The sequence below is a fragment of the Vidua chalybeata genome, chromosome 1, assembly GCF_026979565.1.
Source record: "Vidua chalybeata isolate OUT-0048 chromosome 1, bVidCha1 merged haplotype, whole genome shotgun sequence".
NCBI classification, from domain to species: Eukaryota; Metazoa; Chordata; class Aves; order Passeriformes; family Viduidae; genus Vidua; species Vidua chalybeata.
Window position 1 is genome coordinate 92,434,555 of NC_071530.1, and position 23,715 is coordinate 92,458,269.

General features: G+C 39.5%; 2 protein-coding genes across 9 annotated transcripts in view; one reads left to right on the top strand and one right to left on the bottom strand.

The window, feature by feature from the left end:
* On the bottom strand, window positions 1-10,340 carry MSANTD3 (Myb/SANT DNA binding domain containing 3). Of its 5 annotated transcripts, XM_053947852.1 has the most exons (5): window positions 9,075-9,251; window positions 7,870-7,988; window positions 6,263-6,315; window positions 3,162-3,608; window positions 1-1,838 (listed from the first exon to the last, which is right to left on the bottom strand). In XM_053947852.1, exons 4-5 carry the CDS (start codon window positions 3,574-3,576, stop codon window positions 1,429-1,431), a joined length of 825 nt encoding a protein of 274 aa, XP_053803827.1. In that variant the 5' UTR covers window positions 3,577-3,608; window positions 6,263-6,315; window positions 7,870-7,988; window positions 9,075-9,251; the 3' UTR covers window positions 1-1,428. The 5 variants fall into 5 exon arrangements, with proteins under 5 accessions (XP_053803827.1, XP_053803834.1, XP_053803811.1 ...); XM_053947859.1 differs by lacking the exon at window positions 7,870-7,988; XM_053947836.1 differs by lacking the exon at window positions 9,075-9,251 and having other exon boundaries at window positions 7,870-8,319.
* LOC128790745 (uncharacterized) overlaps window positions 9,947-23,715 on the top strand; it is a 20,661-nt gene continuing 6,892 nt past the window's right edge. Inside the window, exons 1-14 of one of the 4 annotated variants that reach the window (XM_053947817.1) lie at window positions 9,947-10,172; window positions 10,842-10,918; window positions 11,764-11,832; window positions 12,273-12,303; window positions 13,427-13,486; window positions 14,047-14,106; window positions 14,418-14,498; window positions 15,183-15,319; window positions 18,105-18,227; window positions 19,707-19,749; window positions 20,658-20,771; window positions 21,134-21,248; window positions 23,263-23,308; window positions 23,594-23,653. In XM_053947817.1, the coding sequence (XP_053803792.1) occupies window positions 10,868-10,918; window positions 11,764-11,832; window positions 12,273-12,303; window positions 13,427-13,486; window positions 14,047-14,106; window positions 14,418-14,498; window positions 15,183-15,319; window positions 18,105-18,227; window positions 19,707-19,749; window positions 20,658-20,771; window positions 21,134-21,248; window positions 23,263-23,308; window positions 23,594-23,653 (990 nt within the window). In that variant the 5' untranslated portion in view covers window positions 9,947-10,172; window positions 10,842-10,867. Of the gene's footprint in view, window positions 10,173-10,473; window positions 10,919-11,763; window positions 11,833-12,272; window positions 12,304-13,426; window positions 13,487-14,046; window positions 14,107-14,417; window positions 14,499-15,182; window positions 15,320-18,104; window positions 18,228-19,706; window positions 19,750-20,657; window positions 20,772-21,133; window positions 21,249-23,262; window positions 23,309-23,593; window positions 23,654-23,715 lie in introns of those variants that run through there. The other 3 variants (XM_053947806.1, XM_053947824.1, XM_053947812.1) reach the window with 3 other exon arrangements.

Sequence of the window (23,715 nt, forward strand, 5' to 3'; positions counted from 1 at the left end):
TTATGATCTGAAAATATTTTATTGAATCATGTGATACTCCGATTTTTCAATGAAAATGTATGGTTTTGTTAATTTTTCTCACTGCTTCAAATGACAGTTGTACACCTTCCTGTAAAACAGGTTTTCACACACCAGAAGTTCTTATGAATCCTTGCGGGGTTCTGCATTTCACATTTTCTTAACTCTTGCCCCACTAGAATAAATGATTGCCAAGGTAAAGATTATCTATCTTTATTTGTGCTTTCCTACTATCTACCATTCTGGACATCCAAAATCTGTGGGGACTTTCATGTGAATGCCTTCATATAAATCATGTCCATCAACCCTCACTGACAGCAAAGGCAAGAAACACACCACCATAATGCACAGGACAGAACAAAACAAAACAGAACAGTGCTTCAAGACAGGAATGATTCCCTTGAACTGCTTCCCACCCTATGAGAAGGAAAAGAGGGTGAGTCTTAGTCTTTTCTTCTAGCTAAGGAGAAATTATCAAGTTAGCTGCTACACCATCAAGTATTGCATAGGAAAATAGAGGGAGGCTTTGCCAATGGACTGGCTGGCTCACTGCATTTTGAGAGCTTTATGAATTCTTAAAAAGCTCTTCCCCTCAGAATGACTTCAGGTGAACAGCACACAGTGCTGGCAGCAGCATTTGACCCTCCTGTTTGGGTACTCTACTTCAATACAAGATGGGCCTGGAAATTAAAGAACAAGCACAGTGGCTTTTGAGGAAGAAGTCACCTTCTTTTTAACTTCTCAAGTGTCAAGGTTCAAAAACTGGAGGGCCATTCCACAACTATCCTCTCAGTCAGCCAGACAGCTGGGAAATATTACTGTTCTTCAGAAGGAGAGGGCTGTTACTACAGTGGCCCTCTTGCTACGTCCTTCATTTTTACATCTTCTATGAAGAGTAAGTTATGGACTGTATTAACTAGTTTATTTTCCCTAAGCTTCAGCATAGTGATCCAGGTAATAGCTGTCCATCACCTTTGTCTCAGTAGCAGACAGCAACTCCAACCCTTGCCTTCATTTGGGAATGGCAGATAGGAAGAGATAGAAATCAAAACAAACACTACAGCCTGATGTTTAAAGCTGTTAAGTTTTCTTAAGAACTCCCAGTGTAAGAATACCCAGAGTACCTTAAACTTCACAAGGATCAAGGGTGTTCTGAGAGGAGAAAATATGTTCACATTTTAGAACACTGCACATGTCTGTGAGTTAAATCAGAACTACCTACAAATAAACAATAGAGTTTTCCTCTTGGTGAACTATACCACTGTTTCCCTAAACATTAAGAGTCATAGTGTGTTCACTATCAGCCAGGCACCTATCCTGTCACTGTACATTCACAGTAGAAAACCCTCTTTCCAGTGCGTGTTACTCATAAATGTGCTAAACCAGACTGACTCTCTGCCCCTCTATGTTCTAAGGTGAATTAGGAAAGGGTCTGTTATAGGATGATACAGGCCATTCTTTTGTAATGGTCTGAAGTTTTCTCTCCCAATACATTTTCTTTTTATTTAGCACTTCCATTTTTATCCTGTGTTCTTCTTCAGCCATCTCGCACTCTCTTTCTATTTGCTGTATCTTTGCAACATGAACTTCATTCATTTGGATTAACTGGAGTTGCAAAATCGACATTTGCTGATGATGTTCTTCCTCGTGCATCTTTTTCAGAGCACTTTCCTGAGATGCTTTACTTCTGTAGTTCTTATCTGCTGCTATTCTGACATCAGAACATGAAGGCTCAGGCTGGGAGGTACCTTCGCATACTGGAAAATGTACCAGCTCTTTGTCTTCATCACAAAGGTCTCTGTTTGACACAACAAATGACTCTGCAAACAAAAGAAGAAAAAGTGTTATAGTATTCTCTTCCCTTCCTTCAAGAAAGAGAAATGTGATAAGTTACTGACACGTGCATATAAAACTTGTGCTCCAGTAGCAAAGCACAGGAGCCACTACATAATGCAGTTCTGCTGCAGAATACTAAGGGCATAATGGGCTGAACAGAACCACTTGGGGCTCTATTGAAAGACCTCCAAAGCTATAGTGGGAATTCAGAAGACTAAAGTGAATGCAGACACTTGTAAGTGGACACTTAAATTTAGGTGGCTGAGCCTGGAGCTAAACCTTAATGCAGCCATTTAAGCTAAATCCATATGTGACTTGCAATATTTTATGAACGATCTGACCTGCAATATTTTATGAAAGATCACAGTGTCAGGTGAAGCTGTGTCAACATGAAAATCAAATGACTGAGGGAATAGTAGGAAGAACACTTCTTATTCTTTCCTTATTTCTGCTGCAGATGTTGTAAATACAGTAGTGTAAATTTTTAGGAAAAAATCACATTATTCTAACTTTGAGAAGGCTCTACCAATTCTTCTGAAATAAAAGAGACCATGCAGGGAACATAATAGATACCATTGCAAATGAGGGTCTCAAAATACATTCCTATCCAAAACCAAATGACTAATTATGGTAAATAGAATTACGAAAGAGGCATTCTAAGAATGTTATCTAACAATGTAGCTGCTGCTGTCTTTTGAGCAAGGACAGTCTCCTGTGTGAGATCCTGCCATAATAAAATTTGCAAGACACTGTTGCAGCCACCCTCCCTTCTGGTATTCAATTATTCCTTCTGGGTATGCTTGCCAAACAAAGAAGAATGTAGTGGTGAACTTTTTCAGAAAAGCCATTCTCCAGTGTGGACTGCAGTGTGAAATATGGCTCCACGTACTCTTTTTAGTCCTTGAAAACAAAGGAGAAAAGACCACGGGGAACTCTTGCAGCAGGCAATTGTGTATCAATTTGCTGGTGGTAGCTTTCTTTTTTTTTTTTAAACCAGCAAAATGATACTTTAAAAATGATAAAGATATCCTTGGGACTATTCTGTGGAAAGCCAGCATGATAGCAACTGTGATGCTTGCCACAAAGCAGCAGATATGTCAAAAACAGACGAAAAAATCTGTAAAAAACCTCACACCCATTTAACTCTTGTAGGCCTCGGGAAATACACACAGCCTTGTAATATCATAGCTCTGAAATTACTTTTCTATATCCAGCAGTCACAGATAAGTGGAGAGATTTGAAAAAGAATCACTGGCAAAATCACATACAAAACAATACTACTCGCATCATTACAGCAACATTTATACCTTGACTAGAAGCATCAGGCTGATATTCAGAGTCTTCTTCTGGTGGGCTCTGCAAAAAGTACATTTGCTCAGGCATTATGCTTCCAATCTTCTCTTTCCCTACGATGTGAGTATTTATAAGTGGACTAATACTTCTTTTTACCTTCTCCCGCCTTTCATGTGCCATTATCTTTTTTGTCCGTGCCTTGATATTTTCCCAGCATTTCTTTAACTGTTTGAAGTCTCGCAGTGATACACTGGGCTGTGAATTATATTCATGAGCTAGTGCTTGCCAGGTGCGCTGTTTCAGAGCAATAGTTCTTGCATCACTTTTTTTACATTCAAGCACGTATTTGTACTTTTCAACTAATGCAAGCAGCACACTCTTCTCCACTTCTGAGAAGTATTTAGCAGGCTTTATTATTTCGTTTTGCATTTTCTACTGTTTCTCCAAAGAAGACAAAATTCCTATAAAAACAACGATGAAAGAAAAAAAGAAAAAAGAAAACCAAACACGAATTAGAACTAGTTGCAATATCAGGAAACTGTCTTTCAGCAAAAACAAAAAAACCTCCTAAGCATAGCTTCTGATTAATTTTATTTTCTAGAATAGCTTGTGAATAGTTCTATAGTACATAATGGAATGATCAGATAAGATTAAATAGAATTACATGCTGGTTTGTATTGCCACTTTAGTGGATACACAGTTCCAGAAGTAGACTATAATGAATACTTGTCTTTGTTACAGTATTTACTTAGTATCTTGCTTTTAATATCTTGTTTTCCTGTTCATTGCACTTTTTCACTCCCAGAAAGTTTTCCAAGCTCTGAAGTTAGGAACAAATTCTAAAACCCAGCTTTCGCTAGCTTCACATTTACGTCTAAAGCCACCTTCAACATGTTCGGGTTTCCTTTGGTTTAAAAAATAGCCTCTTCTGTCCTTGCTGATTGTGTATAATTAATTTCTCCCATTTCTCTCCAATATTTGAAAGCTCATTTGTATGAGCAATGATACTGAGAAGTTGTCTTTTTAAAGACCTGTCAGCTTTGCTCTCCCCCATGCTCCATCCCCCCCTGGCTGATACCCAGTAGGCAGCAGGAACTTGATGTGTATTACAATATTGAGAAGCAGCAAGAGTTGCAAGGAGACAAGAAATAACAACAGAAACCAACCACATGGAAGGTACAGGTCCTTCACCCTTGACTGCTGGCCCTGCATGTGTGGCACTTCCTTGCACTGTGCTGCTGGTCACTCAGGAGCCAACAACCAGGCTAAAAAGAGTTCTGGCCTTAACACAGCCACTGCTACACACTTACACCGCGTCAGCAACCACCTTTCTTCTCAAGTCCAGGGCTTATGTAGTCAGTATGAGAAAGGTAGCTGGTAACAGGGAATTCGTGGCCATTTGAAAAAAAATAAACAGTGTTGCCTTGAGTTAACAACATATGACTGTGAAACAAAATATATTTTTGCTTCTTCTATCTTTTCACACTTTTCTCCCCCTTCCTTTCTGCTGTAACTGTGTAGCCCAAATTACTTTTAGATTTTGGGCAGAAATGCTGCCTCAGCTCTCCTTTCTTTTGTTTTTAATCATTAAACCCAGTGATACATTTATAAGATAACTGGTTCATATTCCTAACAGTCTAGGACGCTCCCAAAATTAATTTTCTAGTCGTTTGCCTATTGTTTCTACTACTTCTCTTGTAACGTTCCTTGACGATGCACTAGATATCACCATCAGGCTTCCTCTTCTCAATATATTTTTCCTTAACTCCATTGCACTAGGGCTTTCTTTGTGCCACCCTTGTAGTTCCTTTCCTCCAAACATCTTAGTACCTACAGTTATTCCCATCTCTTTCAGTAAAGGTAACTACTTAATATTTATAAAGAAAGCTAACAGACGAGCTAATATTGAAATGAAAACCCAAGCCTGACATAAAAACAGTGTCTCTCTTGAGTAGCCCATAAAAGATGACAAAGCCCAGCTGCCCTGGTTTCAGTGGGGACAGAGTTCATTTTCTTCTTGGAGGCTGGTACAGTGTTCTATTTTGGATTTAGAGAGAATAATGCTGATAACACATGGATGTTTTAGTTGGTGCACAGTGGTGCTTATTCCAAGTCAAGGATTTTCAGTTCCCCATGCTCTGCCAGAGAGCAGGTGCACAAGAAGCTATGAAGGAGCACAGCCAAGACAGCTGATCCAAACTGGTTAAAGGGATATTCCATACCATGAAATGTCACGTTCAGTGTATAAATGAGGAGGGAGTTGGCCGAGACCTGCAGGTGGTGAGCAATTGTATTGTGCATAATTTGTTTCTCTTGAGTTTTCTTCCTCTCTCTCCCCCACTCTCTCTTTTCCACTACAAGTATTATTACTGTTACTATATTTTATGTTGTTTCAATTATTAAGCTGTTCTTATCTCAGCCCACAAGTTTTACTTTTTTTTCTGATTCTCCTCCCCACCCCACTGGGGGCAAAGGGCGAGCGAGCAGCTGCACAGTACTTGGTTGCTGGCTGGGGTTAAACCATGATGCTAGCAAAATAAAGGAGTCAAAGAACAGGGGACACAGTGGAAAAAAAGCCTGCAATAGCAAAACTGAAGCAAAGTTAGTAAGTAGAAGTAACAGTCTAGGTCAAGTTAGTAGCTAAGTTGTACCCCTACTGAAAAAGGAGCAAACACTTGGTTTGCACCTTCTGTCAGTGCATGACTGGGTTATTTCCAGTCACCTATGTGGGTCCTGCATAGTCACAGTTCTGCTCTCTCTTACCAAATCCTGGTGTCACAAGGACATGGGAGAGCTGAAGTTTTTGCAGCAGACAGGATGAGGGGACTAAGGGAAAGGTCCATAGGAAAACAAAATGTAATAGTGCTACTGCTAATGGAAGAGATAGCTTATTTTACATGAAAGCAAAAGGAGGAAGAAAGAAGAGAGCTGGGTAGCTGAGTTTAAGGAAAACAGGTTTTTGATCTAATATTTCCTCTGTCACACTGTATCAAGTTATTTTTTAATGGTCTGTGAAAACTTAAGTCGCCCCCCATATTGGTGACAGGAACTCTTAAACAGCTATAAACTGACAGCACAAACTAGGTGTAAGCAAAGAAACTTCTTTCATGCATACCAGTTATTTCAATGTCTAGGCCTAATAGAAGTGTACAGCTGCTTCAGGAGTTCCTTAAATAAAACAAACAAGGAAAAAAAAAAGGTAGTCATGAAATTGACATCCTAGAAAAGATACTGAAAACTGGCAAATTCGCTCCATGAAGCCACTCTAAAACCACGTAAAATAAAAGAGACCTGGAATGGAATAGAATGTATCTAAGAATCTATTTTACTTACATACTTGTTGCACTATTCCAAACCATTATGCTGCTTTAGACAGATGCTGCAATGAAATTCTTGGGACTAAATATTGGTTCTGTATCTTAACCTGAATTCCACCAAGAAATGGGATGAAATGCAGTCCCACCAGCAAGTTGTGAAGCCCAGTAGCTTATGACCCTGAAAAACCAGGATTACTCCATGTGATCAGAAAGGACTGATTCTACCTTCTACTGATGCATGTAAATCTTACTTCTAGTTTTGAAAAGGTGAGAGAATCTCAGACAAGAAGAATCATTACATGTTTATTTTTAGAAAATCCCTTTATTTAGAAAAACTGGATTTTCAGAAGTTTGGAGACTACATTCAAAAAGTTAAACATTACTAGGACTTCTGGATTCCAGATGTTAAATATCTAGCTCCACAGACTGGCCGAGATCAGCTGATGTCAGTAAATATCGAAAACATTTATAAATATGACTTCCCATATATTAACAAGTTATGTACTAGAATAAAAGCTCATCTTTCATGGATGGAGCAAATTTAAGTATCACTTTCATACCACACTATCATTTACTTCTATTATTTTTACTGTTGTAGCTTTTGAGATCCCCGGTCTTAATTCAAATACTGAACATTAAAGAATGGAAACATAAGTCCTACTCTGAGAAGAATATATTGGTCTTTTCTTCCACTAATCACATTCCTAGTATTTGTTTCCTAAACATACACACTGCACTTGTGTCCTTTCTGTGAAGAAACCAGGATTATGATCTAGGATGCATAAAGGAACTCAAGAACTTGTGTGGGCAGTTTAATACATAGAAGAAAAGAGTTTTGGAAGACTCTTCTCAAGCTCTTACATGCTAAACCTACTTTCTTCAATGTATTAAAGCCCATTTGCAATGAGGTGAACAAGAAAGCTCTCTGGGATGGCAGGAGATGTTAGAATACAGAGAAGTTGAATCACAACACCACCATGTATTTATTTCACCTCTTTTTTTCTTTATGCATATTATTCACCTTCTTGCAGCCCACAGGCTCCTCTGCAGAATATGAGAAAGGACTCACAAGCCCACAGAATTTCCATTTTGAGGCTAAACAGTCCTTCCAGGACATATGCCTGGGATATAATTTAGCAGGACTCTGTACTGAAATCAAAGTAATTTACTGTGCATAGCTCATCCAGTAAACTGGATTGATTTGTGTGGGCACATGAGGACAGTTGCAGAGTAAATTCAAAGAAACAAAGACTGGAAAGCTTCTCCCACTCTTACAGGTGCCTACGCTCCAAGACACAAGCAGTAAGAATGCATTTTATCCTAAATATCTTCTCCTGGCATGACTCAATTCACAACTCGCCTTAAAACAAAGCAGTGTCCTAAGTATTTGTCCTCTCACACAAACCTCTATAGCTTTAAGATAACAGAAGTATCTCTCAGCTCCTCATCTTTACTGTGAAATGTTGTGCAGCATTCTTCTTTTAAAGACTATAAGGCATGTGATGTGATCTGCTCGAAGAATAGCTTGAAAAAAGAATTACAAAAGTTAGGAAATGCACATATGTTCATAAATATTTCACACACATGCATTATTTTGCTTGCACACATCTGAACAGAAACACAAGCTCCAATCAGTTGCATAGAAGCCCAGTAAAAGGAAAAAAAAATCGGTTTAAGTTGGCATGTGTGAGCATTTTTAGTCCACAAAATGTTTTTTTGGCTCAAGAAAATGCAGAGAGAAAGTTATGGTCAAAGACTTATCCCAAATGTTAAAAAGGTTACACTAACCAAACCCAAAGAAAAGAGTTTGTTAGCAAACTGTGGTCACTTCCGGGGTGAAAATGAAGTTCACTGACCAGTGCCAACAGAATTACTACCAGAAATATTCAAAGATTGACAAAAATAGAATTTATGTCTCTAACTTAAATTCCAGGTGAAGCTCTAAACATAGCCAGTAATTAACAACATTGGAAATCAATCATATTTCTGTCCTTTTCATCCAGTGCTTGAGGACGAAAGAGAGGCATGGAAATGCAATGATCCAAACTAGTCACAACAGGTTTATATTTCGTTTGAATGACAGAAGCAGCAGTAAACAGTGTTCTTCTTCCTCAAATGCTTCCTTGGTTTTCCTCACCAAGCTTCCATCAGTGTTCCAGGCCTGACCCTGCCTACCTTGAAACTTGAAATCACTAGGTAATTAAGAGCACATTGCGAATATGAATGAGATCTATACAGAAAATGTGCTTTAATCAGATTTTTTAAAATCCCACTTCCTTGGGTGCTTTCCCCCCATGCTTTAATGCAAATGAATAGTTATCATGGATCATCCAGCAAACAAACAAGATCATCTACTAGTAAAATTCACAGTACTTTACCCAAATTTCTCCTGTCAGATTTTATACAGCTATACACAGAAATGTACTAATATATATTTATATCTGTATCATATCACACTATAGATATACACAGATGGATTTTAAGCGGGTCATCCCGCTACCTATGGAGGACATCCAAAGCACTTCCCGCAAGCAAGGTAATGGACGCAGGTTGTTATTCCGAACCACTGCCTGAAATCCACCAAAAATAGGCATAATATAGGAATCCTACCAGACTCTCCCGCACCCGAACTTCTCAAACATTAACTCGAGCTTGGTGGGGGTTTTTTGGTCTCCTCGCTAGCTCCTCTTCTGCTTGAAGGAGAAAGCAGAGCAGGTCCCGGCTCCACAAAGGCGGCCGCTCCCCGTCGGGCGGGCGCGGAGGCTGCGGCGCGGTGCGGGCGCATCAGCCGCGGCGGCGGGGGGGGCTCGGCGGGCGGGCGGCCGCTGTCACCCAGCGCCCGCGGGGACCGGCGCCGGCGGCGGGGACAACCCCACCCTGCGGCCCCGCCGGCTCCTCGTAACAAAGCGCCTCTCGGCTCCCTCCCTCCCTCGCTCCCCGCCTCCCTCACCTCCCCGCCCGCAGGCCGCCGGCACCGCTCCCTCCAGCTCCCCGCAAACCCCGCGCTGGATTCCCGCCCGCCGCAGCACGGGCGGCGCGGCGCCGGCCTCTCCCGCGGAGGACACCGCCGTGCCGCGGGGACACCCGGCCCGGGCGAATCCGCGCCTGCAGATGCGGCAGCGCTGCGGGGAAATGCGCGCGTATGTGTGTATATGTGTGTGTGTGTGTGTGTATATATATGTGCGTGTGCGTTGTGGGGAGCGGCGTGCGAACACTCAGCGGCCGCCAGGAAGGGGGTGGGCAGCCCCGCCTGCACCGGGCGCGGGCGGAGCTCCCGGGACGCACGTCCCTAGCGCGGCGTGCCCATCCGCATCCCGGTCCCGGGGCCCGGAGCGGGGCGGGATGGGGAATCCCCGCCCCGGTGCGGCGGCCGCGGACCCAGCTCGGGCTTTACCTCCGACAGCGCCCGGCGGCCCCACGCGCCTGCGCGCCAGCGCCCCCAGCGGCGGCTGCGGGAAGGGCCGCGGGTTGCTGCGGCCGCCCCGTTCCCGTTCCTGTCCCCGTCCCCGCCCGCCGGCGCCGCGCTCCCGGCCCGCCGTACCGCGAGGTGCCGTGCCCGGCCCGGCCGGGCTCCCGCCACCCTTCCGTGCCTCCTCGCCCCGGCGTGGCGCAGTTCCCGCCCGCAAGCGGGTCGGGGGCAGGTGCCGGTGCGGCAGCGGGGAGCGCCCTCAGCTCCTCCGGGCTCTGGACGCTGCCCGGCCCGCCGGGGTGAGTTGTGTGCAGCGGCGGCCGGGCGGTCTCCCGGCTCCGGCGGGAGCAGTGTCTGTGTCCTCCTCGGCGGGGCTGGAAGTGCCGGGAAGGGCGCTCTGCCGCCTAGCGCCGCTCTTGGCGTGGGGTTTGGAGCTTCGGGGCCTCCCTGCTTCTCTTCCTTCGGTCCTTTCCCTCCCTCCCTCCTTTACTTCCTCCCCCCTTCCTTCGCCGCCGCGGTCCGGGTGGGAGCGCGTCCTTCTCCCCGAGCCCCGCCGTGTGCCTCCCGTTCCCCAGGCACGCCCCGGGCGCTCCGTGCTGGCTGTTCCCGATGTGTGTGTCATCTGTGCCAGCCCCTGCGCGCAGTCCTATCCCTGGAAAGAAGGGGGAAGCTTGAAATGGTCCGGATTCGTTTTTTGTTTCATTAGTTTTTGTTCTGCGTAATCTTGTGGTGACGTTAATATTTCCCGAGGGAAGCTCGCGGAGAACAATTGTTTCTTTCCATGCTGTAGTTTTGCTCTGGAGTTGAAAATAGGATCATTAGGCTGGAAATTTAAAGGTTGACTATAACTCAAGGCGAGGCACAAAATAAAGATGGAATGTGGCCAACCCTCATATAGGCGGAACAAAAATGTAAATAATTCTGTGAAGCTTAAACAACAGTTTGCAATCTTTCTGCAATTTTCCTAGAATTTTTTATCATCTAAAGACTGAATATGGACCCTGAAAGTGAAATAAAGAAGCAAATAAACCCCTTTTACTGCAATGTAAGTATTCACTTACAAAGTTTTACTAAACCAAGTGTGAACGTTCATTTTTTCTCTTGAGCAAGCTTGATAAATAGCACTGGAGCTGAACTTATTTTGGTGTCTTTGTCATGTTTGACTTGGATGTGTGTTATTATAGTGAATAATATTATTTTTCTAAATAAAGGCATTCTTTTTAAAAGTGGATGATTAAGCGTAGCTCCTGTTCAGAGCAAAAAAAATCCTGATTTCCCTGGTTGTCAGGTTTACTGCTGTTTTTTTTAAGCATACTGGGATTTTTAGAGGAGAAGGAAAAGATTTGGACTGCTGCTGTTCATTCACGTGGATTTAAACCTAGTCTGCTCCCGTTCCAAACTGGCCCAGGCATAAACCAGCTGTGATAGGGAAGTTTTCCAAAGGGAGCGAGGCAGGCCCCGAATGGATCAGAGTGTGTTAGTGGGGATGCAGCACTGAGGGGAACTGGCTCACCTCAGGCAGGTGGCATGGCTTGTCACAAATACGCCGTGCCTGTGGCTCACCCTTCCTCTGGAGTGTGTGAGGAAGGTCTCGGATCTGTCTTCACTTATCCACACATGCCCACGCAGAAAGTGTTATGAGATAGCTGCAGAGTTCTGGAGCATCTGAAATTCTTACCTGATGTGGAGACTCTGGTTCATTCCACTGTGTTTTGGTGGTCTTGGAGCCTTATAAAATTCAGTTTTAGAAGGCTGCTCTAGTTTGTCTTTGAAGTAGTAGTACTTTTGCAGAACTTAAGCTATGCCAACAATTTGATCTGTTTTGGTATCAGTGGTATTTTATTTCTCTTGGTCTGTGTGCAATGCTAGAAATACTTCTCTTTAATCTAGATTTGCAAAATCTGGTGTTCTTCTGCATTAAACTTGCAGACTCATTTCCTTGGAGCAAAACACAGGACGGTAAGATTAGTTTTTGAATGCACCTTTTGTCAGATTTTACCAGTTTATTTAACAACAGATTATGGGGTTTGAAATCTGGTTTTGGTGTGGTGGTGAAACATACAATTTCAGATATTTAACTAGTTTTCTAATTTACTGTCTTCTCTACAATGATAAAGTAGAATGTGGTTTTGTACATTAGTCCTGTCAGAAAATGTTACGTCTTTATGTCTAGTAATGAGACTGCATGCCTGTTAATAAAGGGAGAATGGAATTACTTAAATCATAGACAATCTCCAGAAGAAAAAAGGATGTTTTTCTTTTTTAATTTTCATGTAATTATTCACCTGAGATAGTCTATGCTGTTGGTATTAATCTAACTTACATATAATAAAAGCTTTGCATTATTATTTTTTGACTCTTAAGTGCCTTCTTTTTTGGTTGATAACTTGGTAATTTAGGTTGAAGAAGCACTGAAAACTCATGGCATGCGTAAGTGCAAGATTTTTTTGCTTCCTGCTGTGTTGTGTACCCACGTTTTTCTCCCTGCCCCAATGTAGGTTTTTATGAAACAATGAGAAAAAGACTTTCTCAAGACTTGTGCTTTAAGACCTGTCTTGTGTTTTTTAATGATATAACTACCTAATCAGTCAGTAATGTGAGCAAGAGGTATGCAAAGTTGATTAACAAGCACTAGCTAGAATACTAAAAATCACTTCCATTAAATTTTTGAGAAATCCTAAAGAATTCAAGACATTAGAGACCTTCAAAATTTAAAATATAATCTAAAAATCTATGCTTTTTAAAGCATGTAGAAATACTGTATATACTTTATATTTGTTTTTGAAAAGGGGTTAATTTGCGTCAAATAATTAAGATATTTTTATTATTTAATATTTATTTTAATAGGTTTAATAAATTGTTAAACCTCCTCTGGGTCTTGATGAACTGGTCTAGTTCTAGAAGGAGTGAAGGTCTAACTACACTCACAATTGTTCTCCTAATTTGGTTTCATTATGCACCAAAATGTCTTTTCAGGTTTCTGCAGTTCACTGCTCCCAGAATTTGGTTTGAAAGCTCTTGTTCAAGTCAGACATAATCATTGGACCTACCTGATCTGAGAATTTTTATTTGGACTGTGATGGAAATTTAAGTGATGAAATTTTAGCAGCTGTATGCTGCTGAAATAAATGTCCTGAAATTCCTGGATGCCCTTAAATGTTCAGAGACGTTGAAGTTGATTGATCTTCCTCTCTGCCTGCTTCATTGAATTTTGCCTGACATGAAATGACTTTGTTGTTTAGTGTGAATGTTTTTTGTCCATCTTTTGGAGCGTGGTGCTAATGACACCAGGTCATGGGTTCAGTCCTTGTACAGGACTCAATGATCCTTGTGGGTCCCTTCCAACTCAGAACAGTCTGTGAATTTGTGAAAAAAATCTCTTAGCACGTCCAAAACTTAACTTAAACATAGCTGAGTTTTCTCATGTCAACAGAAGCTCAAAGAGTTTTTTTCAAGTAGTTAGTCAGTTATTTTACCAAATTATTTTTATACTAACAATTTTATTTCCACTTCTGTGGGATTCTTTGTTTTCTTCTTTTTTTTTTTTTTTTAGTTAAAACAGAAGGTTGCTTAGGGAAGAAATTGAAAACACCTGTGAAACTTCCTGATTTTGGTAAGAATGTTTAATGTCTCCCCCACATTCCCCGCCCCCCCCCCCCAAAAAAAAAAAAAAAAAAACAACAAAATAGAAGAAATAAAAAATGGTGAGGTACAATATTACAAGTAATATCCAGATCTTAGCAGGTCATTTGGAATTCATTTCTGTTCATTGTACTTTCAGTCTGCAGTAATATTTTCTGATAATACTTAATTTGTGCAACTTAAATGCTTTAAAAAGAGAGAGTAAGATTGGGGGGCATAATGTTTTATAATAACTGACTTAATTTGTGATGTGGGACCATGTATGAGCAGGGACTTGTACAGGAGTCAGTGATCCTTGTGGGTCCCTTCCAACTGAAAATCATCTGAGTCTGTGAACAAAATCTCTTAGCACATTCAAAACTAAACATAGTTTAGTTTTCTCGTATCAGCAAAAGCTCAAAGAGTTTTTTCCTAAAGTAGTTCGTTATTTTACCAAATTGTTCTTTCAATTGTACTAACAATTTTATTTCCACTTCTTTCTGATTCTTACTTTTGTTTTCTTCTTTGTTTGCTTTTTTTTTTTTTTTTTAGTTAAAACAGAAGGTTGCTTAGGGAAGAAAGTGAAAACACCTGGGAAACTTCCTGATTTTGGTAAGAATGCTTAATGTCTCTCCCCACACGTCCCTGAAAAAAATAAAAAAAAAGTGGAAAAAATAAAAAATTTTGAGGTACAACATTACAAGTGCTGTCTAGATCTTAGCAGGTCATTGGGAATTCATTTCTGATCATTGTACTTTCAATCTGCAGTAATATTTTTTAAAAATACTTAATTTTTGCAACCCAAATGCTTTAAAAAGAGTGGAAATAAGATTGGGGGGCATAATCTTTTATAATAACTGACTTAATTTGTGATGTGTGACCATGTATGAACAGGGATTCACTTGTATGTGAATTTCTTACAGTGCCACTTGAGGCAGAGAAGTTTAATGGCCAGACATTGGAAGACCAGCTTAATACATGTAAAGATTCAGAACCTGCACTTGGTGAGAACTTTTAATATTGTAGTTGTTTGGTTTTGTGATATTTACCTTTAAATAGTACGGATCCATTTTTTAAAATGTAAAATTAGGTAATGTGTAACAAAGTCTTCTTATGGTTGCACTGAGTACCCAATAGAATGGTATGGAAGTGAAAGATCATAGTGATAAAATCATTGGATTTGGCCTAGAACCTAGTTGGTTAGATACCTCATGTTGACAATATTCTCTAGAAACAGTCTAAAGTGATACAACAGAAATTAATTTTAACTTTGAAGGTTAGTGTGGCTCTTTGCAATTTAACCACCCATTCAGTGGAGGGGAGATGGGAGTTGACAGAAAAAACAACTAGGGACATATATTAAATTACATTCCCTTCTAATTAGTTAAAAAATAATAGTTGCTATTAATTTTTAGGATTTAGGATTAAAAAATTGTTGAGTCCTATATGGTAAGCATAAGACATCCTAAAAACATCAGTTTTATACCTTTGGTGTTCAAAAAGCCTACACACCCAAAAGATAAAATATCTGATGGTTCTAAAAGTCTTCATTGATGTATTTGACATGCAGTAGTAATCTTTTCCTTATATGTCAGTGCTTTAAGATCAGTTCTTTTGCAACCAGCACTGATGATTTGTTCTAGCAAACATAAAATTTCCTAAGTTGTTTGGGTTTTTTTTCAATACAGGGCTTAATTACATAATAGAATACCGAACAAAAGACAATGTTCCTTTTCTCTATGAATGTCAACTATGCTACTGTAAAACAGGACTGAGTAACATGTTCATGCATGTTTGTGGTTCCAAGCACAGACTGGCATACTTGGTAAGTTGTTTGTTTGTTTGTTTGTCTGTTTTAATGTAATGGTTTAAGGAGAGAATTTTTTAGTCATATTTTGATTTTTAAAAAAATCAAAATTAAGGTTTTACATAAGCTTCTGTGAAAATCTTGATATTGCAGTTGTGCAACTGTGATGAATAGACTTAAAATTCTTCTCATCAGTAATGTGTATGTCTGTCCATTGCTTGACAGTGAGTTTAGTTTGTTCTGGTTTGGTCAACCGGTAATGAAATCTATAGCTAAAATGGATTAGAAATAGATGTTTGACTGATTTTTGCATAATGTAAAAGAACAGTAGCAATGAAGAGACTATTCCATCTTTCAGATGCTTTAAAAGGAATGTATTTATAAATTGTACATATTAGAGAATGTGATACATATTAGATTATTAAATGCTGTGACTTGCAATCAGTAGGGGGAAAACCCAACTCTATTCTGTTTTGAGCCTCGGCAAGACATGTCTGTTCTGTTGCTTGTTTTATGACAAAAGGTTCATGAGGTTCATGTCAGCTCACAAACATTCAAATACATTATAATTTTCAATCTGTTTAGACAAATGAGGCTCTCCAGTCTCTGAATGTTTACTTGAGTATATTGGCTTAGAATGGGCTTTAACAAAACTGAGAAAGCAATATTCTGAAAGTATTTTGATACTTTCTGTAAAAGTCTCTCAAAATTGATATTATGTTCAACACATCTTAAAGTCATAGACAGCTGAGTTCACGTAGTATTTTGGGGCAGCTTTAGGCCTAATGTTGGGTGTGCTGCTGTGAATCTGCAGTGATGTCTTTCATAAACCCCATGCTGTTTCTGGTCATTAATTCAGATGTACATGCTGAGTTTTGATGTTCTCTAATTATTGCATTTCTGCTTACTTGGAACTGTTTCTGCAATTCTGAATCTTACACTTGCTAACTGCATCTCTGATAAATTCTTAAATACTATAAAAATATAATAATTCATGAAGGATAACTTTTAAGTTGTGCACCTGAGCTGGATTACCCTCAGTAACGGAAAAGTCAGGAGACTAAATGACTGGAATTTGCTCTGCTGAAAAAGGAGCCTGGGGGTCCTGGTGGATAACAAGCTCAAGATAAGTAGTGTAGCTTGGTGTCAGTGAAGGCTAGCAGCAAGCTGAGCTCTACTAACAAGGGTACAGCCAGTAGATCAAAGGAAGTGGTTATTCCCCTGTTCTTGATCCTTGCTAGGCTATATCCAGGGTATTGTGTTCAGTTTTGTACTACTGCAGAAAGGAGGCTATTTATGAAATTGAGCTAGTCCAGTGGAGAGCTGCCAAGATAGTCAGGCAGCTGAAGCACACTTGTACTATGAAGAGAAGTTAAGGTAATTGGGTTTTTTCTGGCTGGAGAAGAAAAAGTGTCAGAGGGATCTAACAGTTCCTCACATCCTCCAGTACCTCAGAGGAGGTCATTAAGAAGGCAGAACAAGACCCTTTTTGGAGCTTCTTGGCAGGAACATAAATTCAAGCAGGGGGTTTAGCTACATGACATAAAGAAGGTGTCCCTCACGGTTGTATGCTGGGACCAGTTCTGTTTAATGTCTTTATTGATGAGATGGATGAGGGTATTGAGTCTGTCATTAGTTAGTTTGCAGACGACATGAAGCTGGGAGCATGTGTCGATCTGTTGGAAGGTAGGAGGGCTCTGCAGAGAGACCTGGAACAGTTGGATGGATGGGCAGAGTCTAACAGGATGAAGTTTAATAAATCCAAGTGCTGAGTCCTGCATTTTGGCCACAATAACCCTCTGCAGTTACAGGCTGGGGACGGTGTGGCTGGACAGTGCCCAGGCAGAAAGGGACCTGGGGGTGCTGATGGACAGCCGGCTGAACGTGAGCCAGCAGTGTGCCCTGGTGGCCAAGAAGGCCAATGGCTCCTGGCCTGTATCAGGAATGGTGTGGCCAGCAGGACCAGGGAGGCCATCCTTCCCCTGTACTCAGCACTGGTGAGGGCACACCTTGAGTGCTGTGTCCAGTTCTGGGCCCCTCAGTTTGGGAAGGACGTTGAGACGCTTGAGTGCGTCCAGAGGAGGCAACGAGGCTGGAGAGGGGCTTGGAACACAAGCCCTGTGAGGAACGTCTGAGGGAGCTGGGGTTGTTTAACCTTGAGAAAAGGAAACTCAGAGGTGACCTCATCACTCTCTACAACTTCCTGAAAGGTGGCTGTAGTCAGGTAGGGGGTTGGTCTCTTTCTCCAGGCAGCAGCTGACAGAAGCAGAAGGCACAGTCTCAAGCTGCATTAAGGGAAATATAGGTTGGATATTAGGAAAAAGTTTTTTACCGAAAGGGTGATAAAGTTCTGGAATGGCCGGTAGAGTCACCATCCCTGGATGTGTTTAAAAAAAGACTGGATGTGGCACTCGGTGCCATGGTTTAGTTGAGGTGTTAGGGCATGGGTTGGACTTGATGATCTTTAAGGTCTCTTCCAACCTAGTCACTCTGCGAATTCTGTGAATTTTTTGCTGTGAGGGCAATCAAGCATTGGAGCAGGTTGTCCAGAGAAAGGGGGAAATCTCTCTTTCCTGAGGCTTTTAGATCCAAGCAGGCAAAGCCTGGTGCAACCAGTACTACATTCAGTGTCAACCGTGTTTTGAGCTGAAGATTTGGCTTCAGTTCCCTAAATTATTCTGTGCATAACCATTTTAATAATTTCTGCTATGTATATGTAGAAGATGATTTATCTCCCATGATTATTAACTGTGCTAGATCTGAAATGAGTTGTGTGACTTAAGGACTTGCATTTATTTTCTAGAGACAACATTATCCAGAGATAGCACAATCTGATGAAGTTAAGGGTAAAGGCTCTGAACTAAACAAAAGAGTTAGGCAAATTGGATTAACAATTGAGAAGAAAGAAGGAAGAAAACAAATACAGGTACATTTCTCTTAAGAATTCCAGAAGCTTTATATTTAATAAAGAAAAAAAAAAGTAATTTCCATTATGGTGGGCAGATTTGCTTTGGAAGGTAGGAAAATCTTGCTTTTTAAACCTTTATTACAGGTTCTTTTGTTATTTTAGTAATTCTTCCAGGGTTATTCTGGACAAAATTTCTCTATCTGAGTGCACAAATATCGCAAAATATATATACTAATATTTAATCAATTCTCAGCTCTGTGTGTATGTAAAATAAATTGTTTCTTTGTTGCTAGGAATCTGCCTTTATAACTTTTTTGAATAGGTTCTGCTTTGTAAGCACTTGTGGGAATTCTCAGGGAAGCCAGGTAAAATTTCTGATAGTACAGATGGAAGTGTAGGAATTTGCAGGTTGACATGAGATAATCAGCAGTGCTGTGGGATCACAGAAGCACCATAATCTTAAATTCTTAGTGAGCTGCACCCTTAGAAACATATTAATGTGGAGATATCTTCATATTGCTCTTTGTTGATACCTACACTGCAGGAGTATTTATGATACCTTTATGTGGACAGGATATTGGTGAAGCTTCTTCTTGAGGTGCACCAGCTGGTTCACGACAAGATTATTGAGGTGCTCAGAGTTCTTTGTGGTACAGGTTAAATTTGTTTTCTCCATCAACTTCAATTTCTGTCAGCATCCTGCTTGTTATGCATGTTCCTGTTTCTTGACAGGATCCCTAGCTAATGCTACACAATGTGCATTTGGAAGGATATCTCCTTTCAAAGTGGAGCTCCCAAGGTTCCTATGTAAAAGCTGGTGGTGTCCTGCCCATCTGAAAAGAGACTTGTGTTTCTTTCTGTGTGATACTATCACACTTAAGTTCAAGGATTAGAACCTGCTCTGGTCCTACCCATTTCTGATAAAAAAAACAAGTATTAGAAGATCAAGTCAGGAATGAATGCTGTAGAAGGGAGAGATTTCAGATTATCAAATCCATTCTGTCTGTCCTTCATTTTTTAACCTTTACTTAAAAAGAAAAGCAGCTGGCTGTTGGCAGCAACATTTTAATTTGACTTGAGACTGTTTATTTTACTTGAGATTTATGTTCATAGATATGGAAATATTTACTTCCATCTTTTTTTTTTAGACCTTTTTGTTTTTCTAGGTAGTTTATTACATCTATAGGAATCCATTCTTGATGTAAGGAACTTTTAAACAAAGTGTGCATAATCTGGTTTAATTTTACTGCTACATCTTCTGAAACCAGCTGTTTAATTTTTTTTTTTTTTTTTTGTAAGTTCTAGAAGAAATTTATTTATGGTAAATAAATGTCCAGGTAACTAACTTATTGACTTTTTTAATATCCATTGAGGGATTTACACACACGTGTTTTACACTACTAGTCATATATTCCTAAAAAAATACAAATTAATGCTGATGAAATATCTATGAAATAATATTATCCACAAAATAACATAAATGGGTTTTATTTTTAGGTTGTTACAGGTGTTCCAACAGTGAGAAGGAAATGGCAAGAATGTAAGTGTGCTCAGTGGGGTGCAAACTCTCCATTACTAATTTGGTCATCTTTTGATATAAATCAGACCAGGGTAGTCTCTGCAGTGCCAGATACCAGTATTTTGGTGAACTGGACAAAAGGAGCAGACTGAGGCTTTATGCTAGTAGTTAATTTGCAGTACAGAAATCCACACAGAATTCTTAAAGCACACCTATAGCTCTTATTTCTGAAAGAAAAAATTTCTATTTTACTTGCCATTGATACTCAAAAAATGGTAGGAATGTGGTATCTGTGAGATTTTCTCACTCAGTTTAATGTTTTAAAATTCATTGTAGTACAGTGTTGTCCAGGTGGACAGACAGTATGACTGAATGCCACTTGAGGAAATGGCTAAACTTTTGTATGATTTGCATTGCCTGAAAAATAAAGATTTGAATTAAAACGAATGTACTTAATTTTGATGTATATTAGCATGTAAATGGGACCTTAAAATAGCTCAATAGAAGTAATGAGATCATCTAGATTAGCAGTGTTGTACTCTGAAGAGAAAAAATTGCCATTTTGAATCTAAAAGTGGTCTGAAATAAGTTGAGTCCTATTCAAATTGGATTTCTTGACTGTAATCTGTTGGTTAATGTGTCTTATTTTGCATGTGACTTTGTAGCATTCTACTACATTTATAGTATTTACATATTTTAGGAAATGTAAGCATGTAATTATAACCAGGCTATAAAATATTCTAAAATTTGTTGCTAATTTATAGCTCATATTTAATATAGTGTCACATAATAATGCTTATAAAATTATTCTTGGTGTTTGTAAGTACTATTGCATAGAAACAGAGCTAGGTGAAATTGAAGTGCAGTAGGAGAACCACCCTCTATCAAGATTATGTCCATTGTGCTACATTTCAAACATGTTTGTTTAGCTCTCAGTGCAGAGGACAGCCCTTCAAAAGCTAAAGTTCAGCATGTCAACGCACCCCTTAATAATGCAGGAAAAACAGATAATAAAGATGGGAAACTGACAGACCCTATGCAAGGTAAGAGGGAAAATTATTTATTTTATTGTTTTTTTTTAACTTTCACTGGTGTATGAATTATTTACTACTATATGTGTCTGTTCATGGCTTCCACAGCTGAGTTATAAAGGTGAATTTACACAGTTGTGTGGATGGCCTTGGGATCTGTGGTAAAGGAAGGAATTATCCTAGTGTTTGTAAAGAAAACATTCTACTTCTACTGTTTTTTTAGGTTCAATTTTTACTTTACTTCTTCATAAGATACCTTACTTCCATCTTTAGGTTTTATTGATGTTGTCTTTAGAAATATTCTTTGTTTAGAATATTTTTAAAGTTAAAACACTGGAAAAACATTACTTAATTATACTTTTTTATTGTTTTAGATGAAAATAATGTTCAGGATGAGAATGAAGAAAGGCAGAAAGAACAGACAAAACCAGATGAAAAAGTTGAACCTAACAATGCTATTGAAAGCAGCAAAAGCAACAACTCAGAATGGTAAAAGAAAAAAACCACCATCTTCAAACCCATTTAAATTAACTTAAAGGAAAATGTTGTGCGTGCCAATTGTCTATTGGATTTGCATAGTAAAATCCATGTCTTCTGAACTTGTGCTCAGCTGTAAACTTCTGTAATTGACAGAAAACCTGGTGTATGTAAAGTAGCCTCAGACTTTGCTCTGGATGCAGCTGGCTTTTGTATTTAACTATTATCCTTAAGGTATAGTTGTCATGTGCTGCTCAAATGTTCCAAAAGAACATTTCCTCATGGTTTAAAACTGCCTCTGTTACAGGTTACTGTCAGATTGTTAAAGTGGTATGTGAACTGATTTTGGAAGGGAAAGACAATCAGTAATAGTGGAAACAGCTGAGGTTTCTCCTTTACAAATGATTTAGTGGAGGAACAATAAGTGTTTCAAAGGAGCAGCTGTGTTCTAAAATGGTGAAACTGTGCTTGCTGCTTGTGAGCATCTTACTAGTAACAGAGTTGTGAGTTGAGTAAATGCCAGCCTTTGTGTGAGGAGGACATCTCCAGCACTGGTCATCTTCATGCAGCACCAGGAGCCACAGGAGGGCATTCAGTAAGGGATATACAGGCATCAACCCAAACACAAGACTTTTGTTCCAACAATTTAGTTACTTGGGTTTTTTTCTTAATTGTGCTCCCTTGCAATGTGTTCTAACTTTAAACCAGTAAATCTTTTCCAGACATGGAGGGCTAACACCTTTTGCTTGTTTATTGTTAAAGGAGAAATCTTCATGTTCCTGAAGTACATTTTTTCAGATTTGCCTTTCTGTGGAACAACTATTATGGAAAACAATGAGTTGAAACCAGATTCAAGTGCAGGTTTATGAATCTTTGTGTTTACTTACTGGCCTTCAGATAACTAACAGTTCTGAATTGGAACCAGTTTGTGAAAACATGGAGAATAGGAAATGGATAAAAGCTCAGCTATCCACATCTGGAGATGCTGAGGTTTATTTCTACCTGGTGCTGATCGTCATTGTGCAGTCTTGTACTTTTAAATTTTAAGAACAGCTTCCTTTGGAATATCACTTAATGGTTTTCTTTTAATCTGGCTCAGATGGATTCTGGGTGACTATTAGCAGCCGGGTGTTTCAGTGAGAGACTGACTTGGAAGTTAGTTACTAAATTAGGGCTTCAGCTTCTTCCTTTACTATTTTTTTTTGAGACTACTGAGAAGACATGAACTCAATATATAGTGTCTTAAAAGAATTAAGATCAGATCCTCATTGACAACTTCTTTCCACTTAAAGTTTCTGCAGTGCCTGTTTGAGAATTTCTATGAGTCCTCATTTCTTTGTAGTTAAGTTTCTGAACAAATGGTCATCTGAAGATGCAAATTATTTTATCATCATCTGCTTTTACTAAACTTTTGATTCCTAAGAAACAGTTCAAGGCAGAAGAGGGCTTAGGCTTGGCAGTCATATGGTTTTGGTTAATTTAAGAAACACCCAGCCACTCTCAGCCCTGGTTCCTGGGCTTGCAAAGGGATGGAATGTATCTGTAGTAGTTGTAATGGCAGAACAGCACAAATATGGCACAGGAATGTTTATCCATATGGGCATTTTATGTCCACTATTTGTGTGACTGCAATGTAAAACACTAATTTTTAATAGCTGAATTTTTTAAAGGCGAGTTTATGAAGTGCTGATAAAAATCCATCTGTAATTAGGAGCCTTGTCTTGCTGCAATGTGTACAAAAATCTTAAATTGCCACCAATGTCAAGCTTTTTTATTAACTCTGGGTTTTAGAGCTTATGTGCTAGATAATCACACTAAAACAAACCCAAACTGCATAAATAATTTTTATGATGATCTGGGATGACTGGGATTTTTCTGAGGAAATAATATGTGACCTTTCTTTCAGAGTGTGTCAGAACTACTGTAGTAGTAGTGTATCAGGAATTTAAACTGATTATCAGTTATTGGCTGGCTACACATTTTTGCTGAATCAGCCAACTGAATGTTTTATTTATTCTATTTTAAGGTGTGAGACTAATAAACAATCAGAGGAAGAAAACAAGGATGGCCAGGTGAATATTTTTCTGTTAATGGGTTACTCCAGTTTCCAAATAGTTGGGGGAATAATTAATATTTGATTGGCAATGGTGTTTGCTTACTCAATATTATTCCAAATAAATTAGCTACAAAGTTACTATTAACAACAAGGTTTTCTCCTACTTTGTTATGAAAACCTATGTACACATTTCATAACAGCACAAACAATTTGAATTGTAGAGTAACCATACTTATGATTGTTTATTTGTCTGTGCTGCATATAATAGATCTAAGGGCCTCTTTCTTTTTATGTTAAACAGAAAGAATTTATAGCGGATCCTGAGGAATTCACTAGTCAAGAAGATCTGTTGGGTTATTTGGTGAGTGTTAAATCTAACCTTACAAGATAAGTTTTGGGAAAAAAAATGAAAAACTTAAAAAA